The 18,613-nt window shown below is 34.6% G+C and overlaps 1 protein-coding gene and 1 long non-coding RNA gene across 3 annotated transcripts; one reads left to right on the top strand and one right to left on the bottom strand.

Annotated features, from left to right (window-relative positions):
- Nucleotides 1-2,410: 2,410 nt before the first annotated feature.
- On the bottom strand, nucleotides 2,411-3,794 carry LOC145169436 (B3 domain-containing protein REM5-like). Its single transcript, XM_079087986.1, has 3 exons — nucleotides 3,632-3,794; nucleotides 3,158-3,526; nucleotides 2,411-3,061 (listed from the first exon to the last, which is right to left on the bottom strand). Exons 1-3 carry the CDS (start codon nucleotides 3,698-3,700, stop codon nucleotides 2,501-2,503), a joined length of 999 nt encoding a protein of 332 aa, XP_078944112.1. The 5' UTR covers nucleotides 3,701-3,794; the 3' UTR covers nucleotides 2,411-2,500.
- On the top strand, nucleotides 2,961-3,919 carry LOC145169437 (uncharacterized). Of its 2 annotated transcripts, XR_013742484.1 has the most exons (3): nucleotides 2,961-3,076; nucleotides 3,187-3,403; nucleotides 3,481-3,919. It is a non-coding gene; the product is annotated as an uncharacterized LOC145169437 (long non-coding RNA). The 2 variants fall into 2 exon arrangements; XR_013742483.1 differs by having other exon boundaries at nucleotides 3,187-3,919.
- The last annotated feature ends 14,694 nt before the right edge of the window (nucleotides 3,920-18,613 follow it).

The following is an 18,613-nucleotide window of genomic DNA, read 5'->3' as shown; positions in this document are numbered from 1 at the left end:
GTTTCTCCCAACTTGCCACCTAAAAAGTAGCTTAATTTAACGGTGAACAAATTTAAATTTTTTGGAATTTGAATGATTGACTTAGGTGTTGTTTGTTTTTTCTAAGACAAATTGTCTGCACTCTGCAGAACACATATGCAGTATAAGAGGTGGATCAAACATCTGCAGTCTAAAAGAAAAAGATTGTTTATTTTTAATGTCTGCAGACTGCTAAAATAAACTAAAATCTAAATAAAATGATTTTTTTTTAACTTAAAAGAATTTTTCAATACTTTTATGACTTTATTATAGATACTTAACAAATCTATATCAAATTTATTTATTATTGTATAAAAAGTGAATAAAATAGTACATACTAATGTGTATATATGATAAAAAAACCGACAAGCTTTGGTCGTAAAGTTATACATAAATATTGTAATTAGAGATCAAAGTATTTAACATATAAATTGTATGGGATAAACTTTGATTTTAAAATGCAAAATTTCAAAATTTTCATTTTACTTTTTTCAATGAAATCAATTAAATATTGACCATAAATAATTTTTTTCTAAGACATAAATGATATTGCATTAAATAATGTTTTTATAAAACTTGGCACAAAAAATATAAGACAATACTATGATTTTTTTCATATCTATAAAAAGAGTTCCAATGAATATTATTGTAATTAAATCTTTATTTATAAATTTGTTACAAAGGTCATGTTTGTGTTGCCGAACTTTTTTTTTTCTTAAATATCGTATTTTTTTTATAAATTGTTTATCATAGATAAAGTTTGAATAAATTTAAGTTTAAAAAATAATAAAAACAAAGATATATATGTTTTTTTAGGCTAGAAGATGTCTGAATATGTTAGAAAACTCTTCTACGCCAAGAAGAGGACGCGCATACTTTTTAAGGTCTGCAGTCTTAAAAAAAATAAGCAGTCGGCGAATACTAACGTTTGCATGTGGTTTGCGCCGATAGAAGAGGTCAAAAATATCTGCAGACAGAAAACAAACAACCCCTTATTCACATTTCCATTAAAACACCAGAGTTTGAGGTGCAAAATTTCTTGTATCAGATGTAAATTAAGCAAGGAAATTGACTACCAACACATTGTGCGATTATTTTGTGCCTTATCTTATCAATGTTCCATGGTTTGTTGTGGGATAGGAAGAGAAAAGAAAAAGCATAAGGCTATAACTACACTCAATTCAGAAGAAGAATTAAACAATGATAAAACTGATAAAACATCATATCTTTGCTTAGATCTTTCTTTAAGTTCCACATCTTTGAGGCAAAAAACACACCATATCTTTCATCATCTACCTGGGTTTGCGATTATTCCAGCAGTTGTGCTGAACCACATAACTTCAAATAGTTACACTTTCATGTTCTTTTAGTGGATATTGTTAGCTTAATTGATTGGTTTATTCTCAATACAATAATGATCAGAAACAATGGAAGCATAATCAATCGTTCTCTTTGAAGAAATGAAGTACATGGAAAAGAAGTGGTAATTAGTCTTGCAGCAAAAGTACTGCTTCATGCAACTGTAGGGGCTTATTGTCTTGTGGACCTGATTGCAAGAAATGGGACACTGTTTTCATTTCATTGTATAATATTTTATGATAGTCTTGTTTTTACAGTTTTATTTGTTTTAAGTTATTGTATTTTGAAGAAACAACTAACTACAATATTGTATTTTATATTTGTTCCTTATTGAGACATTGTGCTTTTTAAAGTTATTTCTGTTGCTTTTATGTGTGATTACATTGCTTTTATAGCTAAAATAAATTTTCCCCATATGGTTTGTAGTTATATGAAGTCCATTTAATGAAAAACTTCATTTTAAATTTAGTAAACCATGTATCATGTATTTAAATAGAGTTATGCAATTTGTTATTGTGGTTGTTTTAGAAAGAGTTTTTTTTTTTTTTTTTTTTTTTTTTTTTTTTTTTTTTTTCACAAAAAAGTGTATTTGGGAAAAGCTTCGTAATGGAATGATGAAGTCTAATGCAATCTTTTAGCCTAAGTAGGATACTGATGTTGTAATGGGTTTTATGCTATCTTAGAGCCTATATATGCTACAATCTTGTAATGGCAATGTACTTTCTAATCTTCACATTTTTTAGCAATGTATTTTCTGATTATAACTTTTTATAGCAACATATTTTCTTTTTTTATCTTTTTATGGACCATTATGGCTAATTATTATTGTAAACTTATACCAAAACACAAACCATTAACCGACTAAAACCATTTACCAAAACCATTTCTAAACAATGACCAAAATGCAAAAATACAACCCTAAAACATACCTAGTATTCATATAAACCAGTGAAGCTAATCTAAACCAGCCAGCCAATGAAAAAGCAGTTTGGCTCGACTCAATACAACTTATTGTTCATGAGCCATGTCCATCTTTAATATGTATAATAATAAGTAACGTTTCTAAAAAAAATGTTACATAGACTTGTTTACATCATATAAGTTAGTACACTTTAATTATTTGTTAGGATTTTTTATCAACTTGAGCCGCCAGCTGGCCACCCTCTCTTCTTCTTAAATGGTCTTCACGTGGTCTCTTCACCACTTCCACACGGCCGTCTTTACTCTCCACACGCCTCGGCCGCCCTCTCTTCCTCTTCAAGCCTTCATCTGGTTCTGTCGGCCTCACCTTTTTCTCCACCGTCACCTCCACACGCGGCGTCCGACCTCTCGGTCCCTTTAAAACTTTTCCGGCTGGCTGCTCCACCACCACACGTGCCGGCCGCCCTCTTGGTCTCTTCAGACCTTCAACAGCCATAGCTCTGTCGGCTTGAACTCTTTTCTTGGTGATTTCTGCTAGACAGAATTTATCTTCGCTTCTGAGATACTTGAATACACATGCATCTCCTTCACATATGTCATTATCTCGCAGGAATTCACTCCACCCCTTCGACAAATAATACCTTGTATAATGACCCCCCTCTGAAAGTAACTTTACCGGCCACTCAATTCCGTCAAGATTCTTCATAATTATTGTTCTTCCTGCAGTCAATCTGATCAATCGTGCAAATTCCAACGGAAACCGCTGATGCCAACAAAAGTTATTATCATTATTTTGGAATAAAAAATCTACAGATTATATATGATGAATTGTGATGATACTTATTACCCCACATCTTACCAAAGCAAATTTTTGTTTTCCCTTTTTAGGTATAACCTTCGTAAAGCAAGGATCCCCGGCATCCCCATCAATATCATCATCTTCTTCTTCATCATAATCATGTTCAAGCGGGAAAGCTTTTTCACACCCATTGGTACCGAAAACCAAGAGCTTGAAGATGGAGCGACCAAGGAGCCAAAAGACAAGAAAATCCCCAAACTCCAACCGGGTATCTTCAACTACCTGTTTCCATCCATCAGCAAAGCAGTAAATATCACCATCTTTTTTTATCTTCAATCTCCATGAATAGCCTCCATTTACAGATCGGAGTGTTGCGTTCTCAGGGATGTTGTTCTCCAAGTGCTTGCGGACAAAACCAGTTGGCAATGGCTGCAATAAACGATAATAAAAAATTAATGCTAATGCATGATATGATGCGAAAATTACGAGGAACGAAAATTGAAATTGGGGTCGTTGATTGAAGTAGATGAGTACCAGGTGAGTAGCGGAACAGTCGAGCATGATCTTGAAGAAGGAAGGGATCCCGCGAGGGCGAGGGGCCATTTCGTTCGATTGATGAAGTTAGAAGACAGAATGAAATTTGAAGTTGAAGAGAGAAAGAGGGAAAATTAAGGCAACTATAAATTACAAAATTCGTATCTCTGTCCAAACCCAAAAAGTATTTCAATTTTCCGTAAAAAACCCACAAAACAAAAACACTTTTATTTTCTTTTCCCTCTTATTTTAATTATAATCTCGTAATAATAAATTTCAAAATTCGTATTGTGCTTTTGTTTGACTTATTGACTTAAGTTTTACGTTCCAATTAATCTGAACACAATGTATATTTGTTGATAAAAATAGAATCCAAAATAATTAAAACCGAATATTTTAATTAGTAACAAATGTTATCGTGATGTGCTTTCGTCAATATGTTTCTATATTTTTCATCCCTCGACGACTCTTGCATTCACCACTTATGAAAAAAACCTCACCCAACTCAACTTAATTTTTTGGGAATGATTTCAAAAAGAACTATGGAAACACTCTATACAATGACTGCTTCCACATTATGTAGATATTGTGTTTGTAAAGTTTGTTATGAGAGCTTGTCACTACCTGTGTGTGTAAATATAATATACAAATTATAATATTCATCTACAAATAAACATATCAACCGGTTCAAATCAAATTACCGGCAAAGATATTATGGGTATTGTTATGGGTTATTATTTTTTGATTGCTCAAAGTGGAAGATGGAATGGGGATGTTGACTTAAGATCTACTACTATATGGTTGGGCTTTGGCTTTAGAGCAAAAGAAGATGTACTCTTATGTTAGACGTGAAAATCGATTTCCTACATGAAATAAGAAATATGGTCAGCTGCTAGTTACTACATCTTGGAAAGGTACATCCAATAAGTATTAATTAAACATTTTACTACATTATACAACAAATAAAACATTTTAACATTGATGATTGAAAATTGATTTTTTTTCTTTTGAACTAGTTCCATATCATGGGCCAATTAAATGGTTGTATCAACAAGTTATTTACTGCCCAGGCCTTCTAGTTATTTGGGTCATCAGGAGCTACTTAACAAACGGACTATTATCATGAAATTTATAAGTGGGCCATTGTAATGACTAAAAGAGTTGGATTGATTTTAATTTACATGAAGCTACTGGTCCGAGTTTAAAAGTATGGTTAAATACCATACTTTGGAATATTTGTATCGGTTAAAATTGTATTGTTTTTCGAAAAATTGATTATAAATAGTTAATTATATGTTGATTTTTTTATAAAAGTGTCAAAGGGTGTCTTATTAACATCATTGCATCACCCTTAAAATAAAAATGGTGGAAACTTTAATTAGTTTGATATGAGGGCTCAACGGATATTCACCCTACGATTTATCGAAGGTAAAACAGTTAATAAGGATTTAAATATCATTTGGATCTATTTATGGTTCAGTTTAGTTAATGGATAATGACTTAAAAGGGTAATATATTTTTCGATTTGTACACATTTAGTCACTAAGTTTTTTTTTTCGTCCACATTTACCCATTTAACTTGTTAAACTGTACACATTCAGTCCTTATGACCGGCTACTCCAGGTTAGCCGGGAAAAATGACTTAATAGGGTAATATATTTCTCACTTTGTACACATTTAGTCCTTAATATTTTTGTACACATTTAGTCCTTAATTTTTTTCTTTTTTGCAAAATAAGTCATTTTTGTTTTTGTACTCATTCAGTACTTATGAACGATTTCTTTAGGTTTTTATCACGAAATCTTACATGGGACATTCATTAATGAGGTGTTTTGGGCTTTTGATGCTTATGTCCATCGCGATCTCGACTACTTGGTTGCTTATGTCATGTGTTCTGAACGCCATAACTTCTTCATACGATCTCGGATTTTAACGATCTTTATATCCATGTGTTCATATTTTAGTCTACTACAACTTTCATTTAGATTACTCCTATTAAAAAATAATATATTTTTACTTACGATTTTTATCTCCATAAGCAGGGTGGATTTAGCCTAGTCCCTGTGTTGCACTAGCAACACCTGTTTTTTCTTTTCGCAATGGAAAAATATTCGATTTTTTTTCGTTTATACCTATTTTTCATGTATCGGCAACACCTATTTCATCTCGGCAACACCTACTATGTATTCATGCGTCCGCCCCTGTTCAAACATTTTCTATGAATGCATGTATGGATGTTTTTTTTTTATAAAATCGTAAGTAAAAATATATTCCATTTTAACGGGAGTAATCTTAATGAAAGTTGTAGTAGACTCAAAAAATGAACACGTGGATATAAAGATCGTTAAAATCTAATATCGTATGAACAAGTTACGACGTTCAAAATACAAGACCTAAGCCAAACCACAAGACCTACGCAACCAAGCAGTCGAGATCGCGTTGGACATAAGCATCAACAACCCCAAACACCTCATCAATGATTGTCCCACGTAAGATGTCGTGAGAAAAACCTAAAGAAATCATTAATAAGTACTGAAGGAGTACAAAAAATGACTTATTTTGAAAGAAAAAAATTTTGAAGGACTAAATATGTACAAAAATATTAAGAACTAAATGTGTACAAAATAAAAAATATATTATCATATTAAGTTATTTTTCTCGGCTAACTTGGAGTAACCGGTCATAAGGACTAAATGTGCACAATTTAACAAGTTGAAGGGGTAAATGTGGACGAAAAAAAAACTCAATGACCAAACGTGTACAAATAAAAAAATACATTACCTTTGTAAGTCATTATCCACAGTGGCGGATCGAGACGAGAAGTGAACTGGGGTCCATTCATAACATCTTTATTTGTTGCCTCATAAATATTTTCTCTTTTAACAGTGCAAATTATACAATCATTTCTAAACTCATCCGAAATTTGATTACACAGTTTAACCATCTTTTTTCATTTCAAAACTAACAAAACTAATAAATTTTTTTGGCTGTATTTCCATTATTAAATATCTAACACATTGGCTTTTCCATCAACAACTCATAAAAGTAAATAAAAGTAACTCAATCAAAATCAGAAATTAGAAATTAACTGGATGCATACTAATATACAGAGGGGTTATTAACTTGAAAAAAAATATTTATATACATATAAATATGGTGGGAATTGCAGTCAAGTGGGGTGTATGGACCCCACTCCATACACACTACATCCGCCACTGATTATCCATTTAAATGGGCTTTGGTAAAATTCAGTCTTAATCGAGTCCGATTAATTAAATGGGGAAATGGGAAGTAGTATTTAGACGTTATATTTGTATTTAAGGAGCATATAATGAATGTGGAGTTTATGTCTATTGTCTAATATTGGGTATTTCTAGACTAGACAACTTTATGAGAATCAGCGATTATTGTTCAACCAACTTTATGGGTATTTTCCGTCTAGTTACTTGCTAGGCTTGGGCCTATGTTCTTTTAATACAATTATTTGCCGGTTCCAAAAAAAAAAAAAAAAAATTCCGGTAAAGAGGATTGAGACAAAATTCAAAATTAAAAATGTGAAAGAGTTAGTTGAGACGCAAAGGTAATGTTTAACAAAATCATTTGTAGTTATATGAAATCCATTTAATGAAAAACTTCATTTTTACTTTAGTAAACCATGTATAATGTATTTAAATAGAGTTATACAATCTGTTATTTCATTTGTAGTTGTTTTAGAAAGAGTTTGTTTTTTTCACAAAAAAATGGGTATTTGGGAAAAACTTTGTAATGGGACGATGAAGGTCTAATGCAACCTTTTAGCCTATGTATGCCACAATCTTGTGATGGTAATGTACTTTCTAATCGCCACATGTTTAGCAATGTACTTTATGATATTGACTTTTATAGCAAAAAAATTTCTTTTTTATCTTATTTAGGACCATTATGTCTAATTATGGTTAACCGATGCCCAAAATCCAAACCATTAACCGATTAAAACCATTTACCAAAACCATTACTAACCAATGACCAAAATGCATATATACGACTCTAAAACATACCTAATATTCATATAAATAAGTAACGTTTCTAACATCGAGAACATATTAAATAGACTTGTTTACATCATATAAGTTAGTCGACTATAATAATTTTTTGTTAGGATTTCTTATCAACATGAGCCACCGGCCGGCCGCCCTCTCTTCTTCTTAAATGGCCTTCCACGTGGTCTCTTCACCACCGTCACACCGCCGTTTTTACTCTCCACCTCCACACGCCTCGGCCGCCCTCTCTTCCTCTTCAATCCTTCACCCACCGGAGCTTTGCCATCTGGCGGCTCTGGCTCTGTGGACTGCACCTTTTTCTCCACACACGGTGGCCGACCTCTTGGCCTCTTTAAAACATGGGCAACTTCAGCCACCGGAACGTTGCCATCTGGCTCTGTATACTGCACCTTTTCCTCCACCACCACCTTTGCACGCGACGGCCGACCTCTCGGTCTCTTTAAAACTTTTCCGGCGGGCTGTTCCACCACCACAGGTGCCGCCCGCCCTCTCAGTCTCTTCAGAACTTCAACAGCATCTGGAACTCTTTTCTTGGTGACTTCTGCTAAACAGAGCTTATCTTCGCTTCTGAGATACTTGAATACACATGCATCTCCTTCACATAAGTCATTATCTCGCCTGAATTCACTCCACCCCTTCGACAAATAATACCTTGTATAATGAACCCCCTCTGAAAGTAACCTTACTGGCCACTCTTTTCCTTCCAGATTCTTCATACTTATTGTTCTTCCTGCCTTCATTCTGATCAACCTGGCAAATTCCCGCGGAAACCGCTGATGCAAACAGAAGTTATTATTATTATCATTATTTTTGAATAAAAAGTTCTACAGATTATATATATATATATATATATATATATATATATATATATATATATATATATATATATATATATATGATGAATTTATGATAGTTATTACTAACCCAAATCTTACCAAAGCAAGTTTTTGTTTTTTAGATAAAACCATCGTAAAGCAAGGATCCCCGGCATCCCCATCAATATCATCATCTTCATCTTCTTCATCATGAATGTGATCATGATCATGTTCAAGCTTTATTTTTGGGGGGAAATCTTTTTCACAGCAATCTGTACCGAAAATTAAGAGTTTGAAAATGGAGCGACCAACGAGCCAAAAGACAAGAACATCCCCAAAAACCAATTGGGTGTCTTCAACGACCTGCTTCCATCCATCGGCAAAGCAGTAAATATCACCGTCTTTTTTGATCTTCAATCTCCAGGAATAGCCTCCATTTACAGATCGGAGTGTTGCGTTGTCAGGGATGTTGTTCTCCATGTGCTTGTGGACAAAACCAGATGGCAATGGCTGCAATATTGATAATGCTGATGCATGATACGAAAATTACAAGAAAAGAAAAATATAAACTGGGTCGTTGTAGTAGATGAGTACCAGGTGATCGACGGAACGGTTGAGAAAGATCTTGAAGAAGGAAGGGAGCCGCGGAAGGCGACGGAAAGGGGCCATTTGCAGAGGAGGGTTTTAGATTTATATATGCTTTATCAGTTCAAATATGTGGTGTAGTTGGTTTTGGGTTGAAAAATCGGGGTCCAATGGTGATTTCGTGGGAGAAAAAGGGGAGATTTATGTACCTGACTTTCGATTGATGAACCTCGAAGACATTCGGTTAAAGTTGAAGAAGAAATGGTGCAAAGGAGAAAGAGGGTGTGGCCGTGTGGGAGAGGGAAATGGAACTGAAGTTTGAACATAGAGTGTGGTCAACTGTCAAAGTAAAAGTAAATACAATTCTCCGTAAAAACACCAAAAAAACAAAAACACTTTTATTTTCATATCCCCATCTTGATTCCTAAAAAACGTAAAAATATATTCTTTGGAGATGTTGAGTCATTGATTGATCTAGCCTTTTCTTGATATACATTTATATTACTATTTTAAAATTTTAAAGATTGGAAAAGAATTAGCAATATTCTTTGTAGATGCTGAGTGATTGATTGATCTAGCCTTTTCATGATATACATTTATATTACTATTTTAAAATTTTAAAGATAGGAAAAGTATTAGCCAAAAAGTGTAGTTGTCATAATCGCGATCCTGATCGTAAAGATTGTACGATCTTAGTTATGAAAAATGAAAAATATCGTATCTAGGGTAGGATCGCAGATAGGATCGTAAGATCATAGAATCCGGATCCGATCCGATCCTACATTCACTTGATTTTTATTTTCAAATGAATTTTTTTACCACTTTATGTCTTTTACCATTTACCAATTTACCGTTTATCATTTTTTGTTGTGACTTATAACTAATATTTTGAAATTTTATAAATTTTGAGCGAAAAATTGAATTTTGAAATATTTTTGATGTTTTAAAATTATAATTTAAAATTATAAATTGAAAATATTATTTTTATTTTTTAGGATCTTAGTATCCCGATCCCGATCTTGCAAACCCAAAAACGATCATATGTAGGATCCCGATCTTGACAACCTTGAAACAACTAAAATTTTCAATCTAATTTATTTTCCATTTTGTATGAAATATTTCATTGATTTATTTTCCAATTTATATGAAATGTTTCATTGATTTATTTTCCAATCTGATTATGTTTTTTTTTATGTTTAATTATTTTATTGTAAATAAAACTATCATATTACTATATATGTAATTAATAATCGATATTAATCGAAATCACCGATTCAAATATATATTAATTAGATCTAAACACATTATTTAGTATTGATTTTAATTATTTGTACACATTTTTAAGCTTTTGATAATATTTTTTCGAATAATATTATAGGTTTTAAAATTAATAAAATATATTTGTTATCTTTGTACAACGAGTGATATTTTAATATATTAAATATATAATTTAATTCTTTTACACATTTCATAAAATAATTCATCGATCTCCGTTTTTAACAAAAAAATGATAAATTATCGGATAAAATATGTGAAACCGGCAAAAATACTAACTTGAATTTTTAAAATTTCGTATTTTTCTACAAAAATTTTAAAAACAAAAAATTAAGTAGGTTATTTTTGATATGATTCAATATTGATGACGAAGATGATGACGGTGGCAAGGTAGTGGTGGTGGTGTCGGCGGTGGTGTTAGAGGAAGCGGAGGAGGTGGTTGTAGCAATGGTGAAGGTGGTGGTGGTAGAAGTGGCGGATTGTGGCAGTGTGTGGCGGAGGTGTCGGTGGCGATACAACAGAGCCTTTTTGTGACAATGAATAAAAATTGTTCAGATTCATTGTCGTATTTTCGAAAAAAAAAATATCAACTGAATATATATATATATATATATATATATATATATATATATATATATATATATATATATATATATATATATATATAGTAGGTGACCCGCGCAATGCAGCAGCGACCATTGTTTCGCTTTAGCAAATATTTCAGGAGGTGATTCGTTTCCATTCCTCGGCCTTGGGCGGAAAATAATTTGTTTTTGGTAAATTGTTTGTTTATAGAGATTAGTTTCAGTTTGAAATATGTGATATCAAAAGAACTCATAATATATTGGAGTAATTACTGGAAATATAATCTAAATGATTAATACATAAATATATAATAAAATCCTATAAAAAATTATGCAAATAAAATATGACAAAATAGGCTATAAGTGTTCAGAATAGGATTAATCAATATTTTTTTGGTGCTGTTAAAATTCTTTTCTCTGTTTCTTACAACTTTTAATGGACATACTTTACCATTGAAAGTGTGATGCATTCCCACATACTTTACCGTGGAGATTGGTCGGTCGGCAGGTTGAAGGAGGTGAAACAGGTCGGACTGTAAAGTGTAAATAAATTCGTTTTTATCTTTTTAGTTTATAGATCTTATAATTTTTTAGTTTCGAAGTTGCGTTGATGTTTTCAAAGCCTTTATCTAGATACCAAATCTGTAATCACGTTATATCTCTACTACTCGGTTCATCTTTCATTGTTTTTGTTATCTTTTATATGTTTGTAGTTTGATAAAAAAACCGATCTAAAATAGTGGCCTAGATTTCGATCTAGTCTTTATGGCCGGATTAGGATCGGCTCATGAAACAAATTATATAACTTTTTATTAGTTTTTTTCATCATTTTTCTTAGTTAGACCGTTTTTTGTTAGTTTGACAACCTGAATATGGAATGACGATCTAGATCTTGATTTAGTTTCACTTCAGTCTGAGATCGTTGTCAGATTGGTTCGAATAATTTTCCTTGACTTTTTTTTTCGAAAATACAAAAAATAAAAGAGTATCATATTTTTCTACTAAAAACCCTGAATATATATAGTTACAACATATACATGGATTACTGAACTAACATTTGTTTAGTAATCAACATGAATACTACAAATCCAGATTTTATTTACACAAATGAGATATACATTTAACTTCCTGAAAGAAACCATTGGTCATACTACTTTGATCCTACACATTTAAAGCTAATGTTTTTTGGTTGTAAGATGTGATAAGAAGAATGAATATTTCAGAAGTGGTGGTGGTAATGTCGGCATTGGTGCAGTCATCTTGTAGATCTGGTGGCAATGGTGCCATGGTTGTTGTGCAATGGTAGAATCGTTTGTATTCTGATAGAAGCGTTGGTGAAGGTTGTATAGATGATAGATTTCTTGAAAGAGAGCTTATAGATTGTAAAGAGGGATATATGTAACACCTCAAATTTTAGATAGATTTTTTTATTTTTAAATTACAAAAACAGAATTTCACAACCAAGTCACCAAATACATAATTATCCCAAAACAACCAGTATCATAATTATCAGAGTTCATAAACATGTCCTAGTAGTAAAATCCCCCATCGCGTGTGTATAATCAGACCTTCGTCTTCCCGTGGCCCTGCGAAGTACCTGCCACATATAAATCAACAACTGTAAGCACAAAGCTTAGTGAGTTCCCCAATATACCACATACATCACAACATATATAAACAACTATGGGTTATCAGCTACCCTGAGGACTACCAGCAGCCCCGATGAGCTAACAACACGCTCGGTGGGTTATCAGCAACCCTGGTTGGCTATCAGCAGCCCCAGTCACATATAAATAGCATAACATAATCATAACAGCTAGACCCAGTTGGTCATCATAAATATAGCTATCCTATCATACATGTAAGAGTAAGTGAGGAGACTCACCTGATATTGACGACACGAAAACCTAGCACCCGAACTGTCGGATCTAGACTCCGCCTAGTTAACAAAATAATTAACCCTAATTAATAATTAAGGTCTAAAAACTCACTCGCGAGTCCAAATACCACGACTAAACCTTATAAGGGCAAAAGGACCATTTTGCCATTCTCATGGTCCAAAAACCCTGAATCTTGACCAAGGTCAAAGTCAACACTCGGCGAGTACGTTGAGCCTACCACAACCTATGCGGGGCGTACAACTTGGATCAGCAAGATGACGGGGCTGGGACCGGCTACGCGGGGCGTAGCCAAGAGTATGCCCAACATACTCCGTCTGATCCCATTTCTACCAACTTATGTCTTAAACCCTTAAGACCATTACTCCCAAACACATATCTGGCCATTCTAATACGTCTAAAACCATAAAGTTATCAACTTTAAGCCTTTGCATGGCTAGAAAAGTCCCAAAGCAACATTCATAAACTCCAAAAACATTCTAAGCTATTTTTCTCATGCATGCACCAAAAGAAGTGATCAAGCTACCATTTTTATGCATCCACAAGTCCGATAATACATTAAAAGACAACTACAAACCCCTGGAGTTCCCCAAACTCATAAAGGTCTAATCTTTGGGGACAAAACTCTTAAAACTTCAAACATGGAGATCTGATGAAAGACTTGTCAAGGTACAAACTTTATACCTGAAAATGATGCACAAGGATGAGAGTTTTTTGGATCTACAAGCTTGCTAACACCCACATCTTCTTCTCTAGCTTCCTTCCTCAACTTAATGCACCAAAAACACCCAAATGAACTTGCAAGGCTCACACAAACACTCAAACTCGGGATTAGGGTTTAGGGAAGGTTTGGAGGCTAATAAGGGTGACCAAAAGACTATTATTTATAAAAACACTGAAATTAAATTTATAAAACCGTAAATTTTATTCAATTGTAACGTTGTACCTCAAAAACATTTCTTATTAAAACATTATACTTCAATTTTTACCCAATTATGGGAATACAAATTGTTGTAATTGGAGAAAATTCTCAAATACAATACTATAAAACCTAAAACCTATTGTTTTAAGAGAAATTGTTTACATATATAGAACCGAAACAAAAATTTGTTGTTAATTAGTCATAATTGAGCTAGTTATTTATTGTTATTGTTGGGTTATATGCATTATATATTAAAATAAACCAAATATTTGTACAATAAAGCCATTTATTTAATTAGAAGTTTAAATTTAAGTCAATCCACACACAAATGAAGAAAGAATTACATCAATTATGGTAAATGTTCAAAAAAGAATAATAAAAAAAACAATTGAACAAATTGATGAAGGCTATAATCATTCTTGAGGAAGAACACATTGATGAAGGCTACAATCATTCTTGAGGAATAACAATAGGGGAAATGATGAGTGTATTTACAAGAACTTATGTAGCTTCATTGCAATCGTTACATAAGATCCAAACATGCAATGATAAAATTAGCTATCAGAGTACTTGTATTCCTTGGTTCCATTTTAAGGCATCACTCCATATGTCACACGTATCATACAAGCTACACAAAGCAATATAATTACTAACATTCATTGGTTCTATTTCAAATAGATGATAAGATACCATTTCGCCAATCTCAATATTTACATAAACTAAAACCAATTGCAAGACATCACTCTGTATAGAACCACATCGGAAAACAATTACTTGGTTTCATTTTAAGGCATCAATCCATATAGAACCACATTAGTGAGAGTGCAAGAAACTGTGTGCGGACAAGGTTTGAAAACTTAAACCTTGAATTAACTTATAATTAATGTCTGCTGCTAATATTAAGAGTCCAGTCAAGTCTGGTAAACCTATCTTGTCTTGAAATGAGAAGTTCAACAAAGTATTCAAGTAAGTAAGAATGAATATGAACGATGTAAAGAAAAATTTAAGAACAATGAGAATGATACCCGAATGGCATCACCACGAACTCGTAATGACCATAACGAGTCCTGAAGGCTGTTTTCTGCATGCCATCATCCCTTAATCTTATCTGGTGGTACCCCGATCGCAAATCAATCTTGGAAAATCAAGATGCACCCTGAAGTTGGTCAAATAAGACGACAATCATCGGGAGTGGGTAACAGTTCTTCACCATTAACTTATTAATCTCCCGGTAGTCAATGTACATCCTCTGTGAACCGTCATTCTTCTTCATGAACAGGATCGGTGCCCCCCAAGGTGAGCTACCCGGACGAATAACTCCCTTGTCTAGCAGCTCCTGAAGCTGCGTAGACAACTCCTGCATCTCTGGTGGTACCAAGCGATACGGTGCCTTGTTTATTGGAGCCGCACCATGCACTAAATCAATGCGAAACTCAACTTGCCTCTCGGGAGGCACTCCGGGTAGATCCTCCGGAAATACATCAGGAAAATCCCGAACAATAGGCACATCACCCAAGGTCATATTGCCTTTAGTCCAAGTATCTGCCACGTAAGCCAAAAATCCAGAACAACCCCGCTGAAGATATCTCGTTGCCCTCGCAGCTGAATAGAGAGTTGGCCCATGTGAAGCCCTTTCACTAGTAATAACCAATTCTCCTTTACTTAGGGTTCGAACTCTCACTATCTGACGCTCATAATCAATCATGGCCCTATTGGGACCCAACCAATCCATCCCGATAATAACCTTCGACCCTCGCAGAGGAATTGTAACGCCCGTAGATCCGGGCTAGTCAATTTAGAGATAATAGGATTCGAAAACGACTTTTTGACAAAAGATTATTTAGAATAAATAATCTTAACCAAGTTGTAGAATATGTCTCAAGGGCTCCGTACATATAAAGAACGTCGAAATCCGAGTTATAACGAAGAAGTTATGGCCCGTCGAAGTTTTACGGCAAAACCGGCACGACACCGGAAGACGTAAATAGTGAATTTTTGATAAAGGACTTTTTAGCCTTAGTGATCTAAACAAAAGTTGTAGTATAGGTTAAACCGAGAACATACAAAAAAAAGAACGCCCAAATCTGACTTCGTATGAGGAAGTTATGAATTTTCTAAGATTTGGCATAGCAGTGCATGGCCCGAAACTCGAATTTTAGTTCGAGCAGTTTTTGGCCTACGCAACCTAAATGAGAGTTGAAGATCTCATTAATAGGAACTCAACGATAAAAAGACAGACGAAAACGGAGTCCGTATGAATGAGTTACGAATTCTTCGCGGTCATTTAACAGTCTAATCTCCTCCTACTGTTAAATTTAAGATCGGTCGAGAATTAGCCGATAGAGTCAAAATGAAAGTTGTATATCTTGTTTTTACCTACGCGTGGAAAAAAAGAACGTCGAAAACGGAGCTCGTATGCGAAAGTTACGGGGTTTAGAAGTCGACAGGGTGCTGCTGCAAAAGGGGTGACGTGGCACAATACAGGCCACACACGTTTGGCCACTAGAAAGCTGACATGTGGCATGGACTCGGTGAGTCAGTACTTCGACTCGGAGAGTCGATCAGGAATTCAGCCTATAAATAAAGGTGTCGGGTTCCCTCATTCTTCACACCATCCAAACTCTCCTCTCTCTCTCTCTCTCTCTCTACTTTCTCTCTCTAAAGCCCCAAACCCCCCCTAAAGTCTAGGTAAACCCCCTAGCACCCGAAGGAAGCCCCGAGGCTCCCGAAGCCCCGAGAAAGAGCCTTTCGGCTCAGAAACTCTGCTCCGGCGGAGTCCGGTTTTCGAGAAAACCCGCTGTAAGTGAGCTATGCCTACCCTATCTTTAGTATAGCTTATGTTTTAATATAGCAATGTTATTAGGACCTTATAATATGTATTTGGGCTATTATTATGATTTATATAAGTGTCGTTATAATATATTTTTAACCACTCGCGGTACGGGGAATCTGGTTTGGAGGGCCGCTTGGGTTGCTGGATTCAGAAGTGCTATATGCCAAAATGATCCTGCCCTCCGGTGTTTCATGTTTGGCCCCTGTTTGTACATAGTGGGTGAAGAGTATTGTTTAACGCTTATATAATAGTAATAATAGCTAGGCTATTAATTAGTCGCGGTTCACATTAAACTAAACTCTAGTGGTAATGATACTAGGTTTTGTCCGAGGGAAATTGTTTTGAGATAACGAAGTGCTGTCCGAGTAACAAGTTACCACCTCTTCAGGTGAGTGCATAGTCCCTTTCATCTTACACATAGATATGAAGTATTTTAATATAAATTACGTGCTATGTGTGCATATTGTCTGAATACTTGCTGTCTATGCTGGGTGAAAGATTTTCATACATGTTTTAAATGATTTAAACTGTATATGTATTTTATATCTACAAAATGTGTTGGGTAAAACATGGGAGATGAAATAGTTGTTGTGTGATAACACGATGAAAGACATTAATGTTGACAGTGATCCAGTCATCTAGTGGAGTATAGATGACGACCACGGACTATACTAGACAGTCCAGTGGAACGCTAGCAGGCTCGTAACCTGTAGGTGTTTTTGAACTAGGTGATCATTAGGTATTTTGAACTAAGTGTGTTCACTAGGTATTTTTGAACTAAGTGTGTTCACTAGTTATTTTTGAACTAAGTGTTCACCAGATGTTTTGGACTACGTGTTCACCAGTTGTAATCTATAAACCTTGGTAACGATGGACTTCGTGGCAATTCCTTAGGATGATCCTTAGGAATAAATGAACGAGGAATAATTGATTCTTAGGGTAGACCCTTAAGAGTAAAGAAGATAATGGGGATGGGTAATTGGGTTGATTAATTGTTTGAAGATTAAACATAATAATTATATTATTGTGGATTGAAAACCCTATGAACTCACCATATTTCCCAACCTGACCCACTCAATTTATCTATATCACAGGTGTTGATACGAAGTCACATTACACTGAGAGATTAAGGAGATATAAATCACTAGTGATAATGAATGTAAGTTCTGTTTATGCTTATGTTTCTGTATTGACGATGACATCCCAAATGTTTTAAAATGAATAAAAATACTTTTCTTCGGAAATGCCTTGATAACGTATTTATCATGTTTTACTGGGAACAAATTCCGCAACATTTTTATTAAAAGAGGTACTCTAATTTTTATAAAGCATAAACAAAATCGGTCTTTTCTGGCCGTGAAAATGGGGATGTCACAGAAATCGACACCAAGTCAATAGAGTACCTCTCCTTGAACAAGTTCAGAACACATCCCCGATGAATCCTCGAAGCACTCACGGAACGGTCGTCGACAATCTCGACCTGTAACGGATAATCCAGAAATACAGAAGCATCACTAAACTTCTTGCTAAGTGCAAGAGATACAAAGGATTAGGTAGCACCCGAATCAAACTGAACATAAGCAGTCATACCATTGACTAAGAAAGTCCTTATACATAATTAGGTACAACATAAGTATAAATAAGGAGATAATAAAAGATATGAAGAAACTATGTAATGGTAACCACATCAGGTGCATCTCGAGCCTCATCGATAGTCAACTGAAATTCCCTGCTCTTCACCATAGGTGTCACCGCCTTTCCCTGGCGGTCGTCAGTAATCCTTAAAGTGCCTGGGGCAGGTGCCGCCACTGCCCCTCCTGACAACCTCGGACAATCAGCCTTTTTATGGCCTCTCTGGTTGCAGTGAAAACAGATAAATGCACTCTGGGGGAAATCCTTACTCATATGCCCAGTCTGAACACACCTGAAACATCCAGAATCCACTAATCGACATACCTCACTGTGCGGCTTGTCGTACTTACCGCAGTGTACCCGGCCCTACTAGCCCCTAGAATGTGGCTCTGAAGTCT

The sequence above is a fragment of the Lactuca virosa genome, chromosome 4 (genome assembly GCF_052849685.1).
Source record: "Lactuca virosa cultivar CGN04683 chromosome 4, Lactuca_virosa_CGN04683_v6, whole genome shotgun sequence".
Classification (NCBI taxonomy): Eukaryota; Viridiplantae; Streptophyta; class Magnoliopsida; order Asterales; family Asteraceae; genus Lactuca; species Lactuca virosa.
This window is presented reverse-complemented; position numbering and strand designations above follow the sequence as displayed.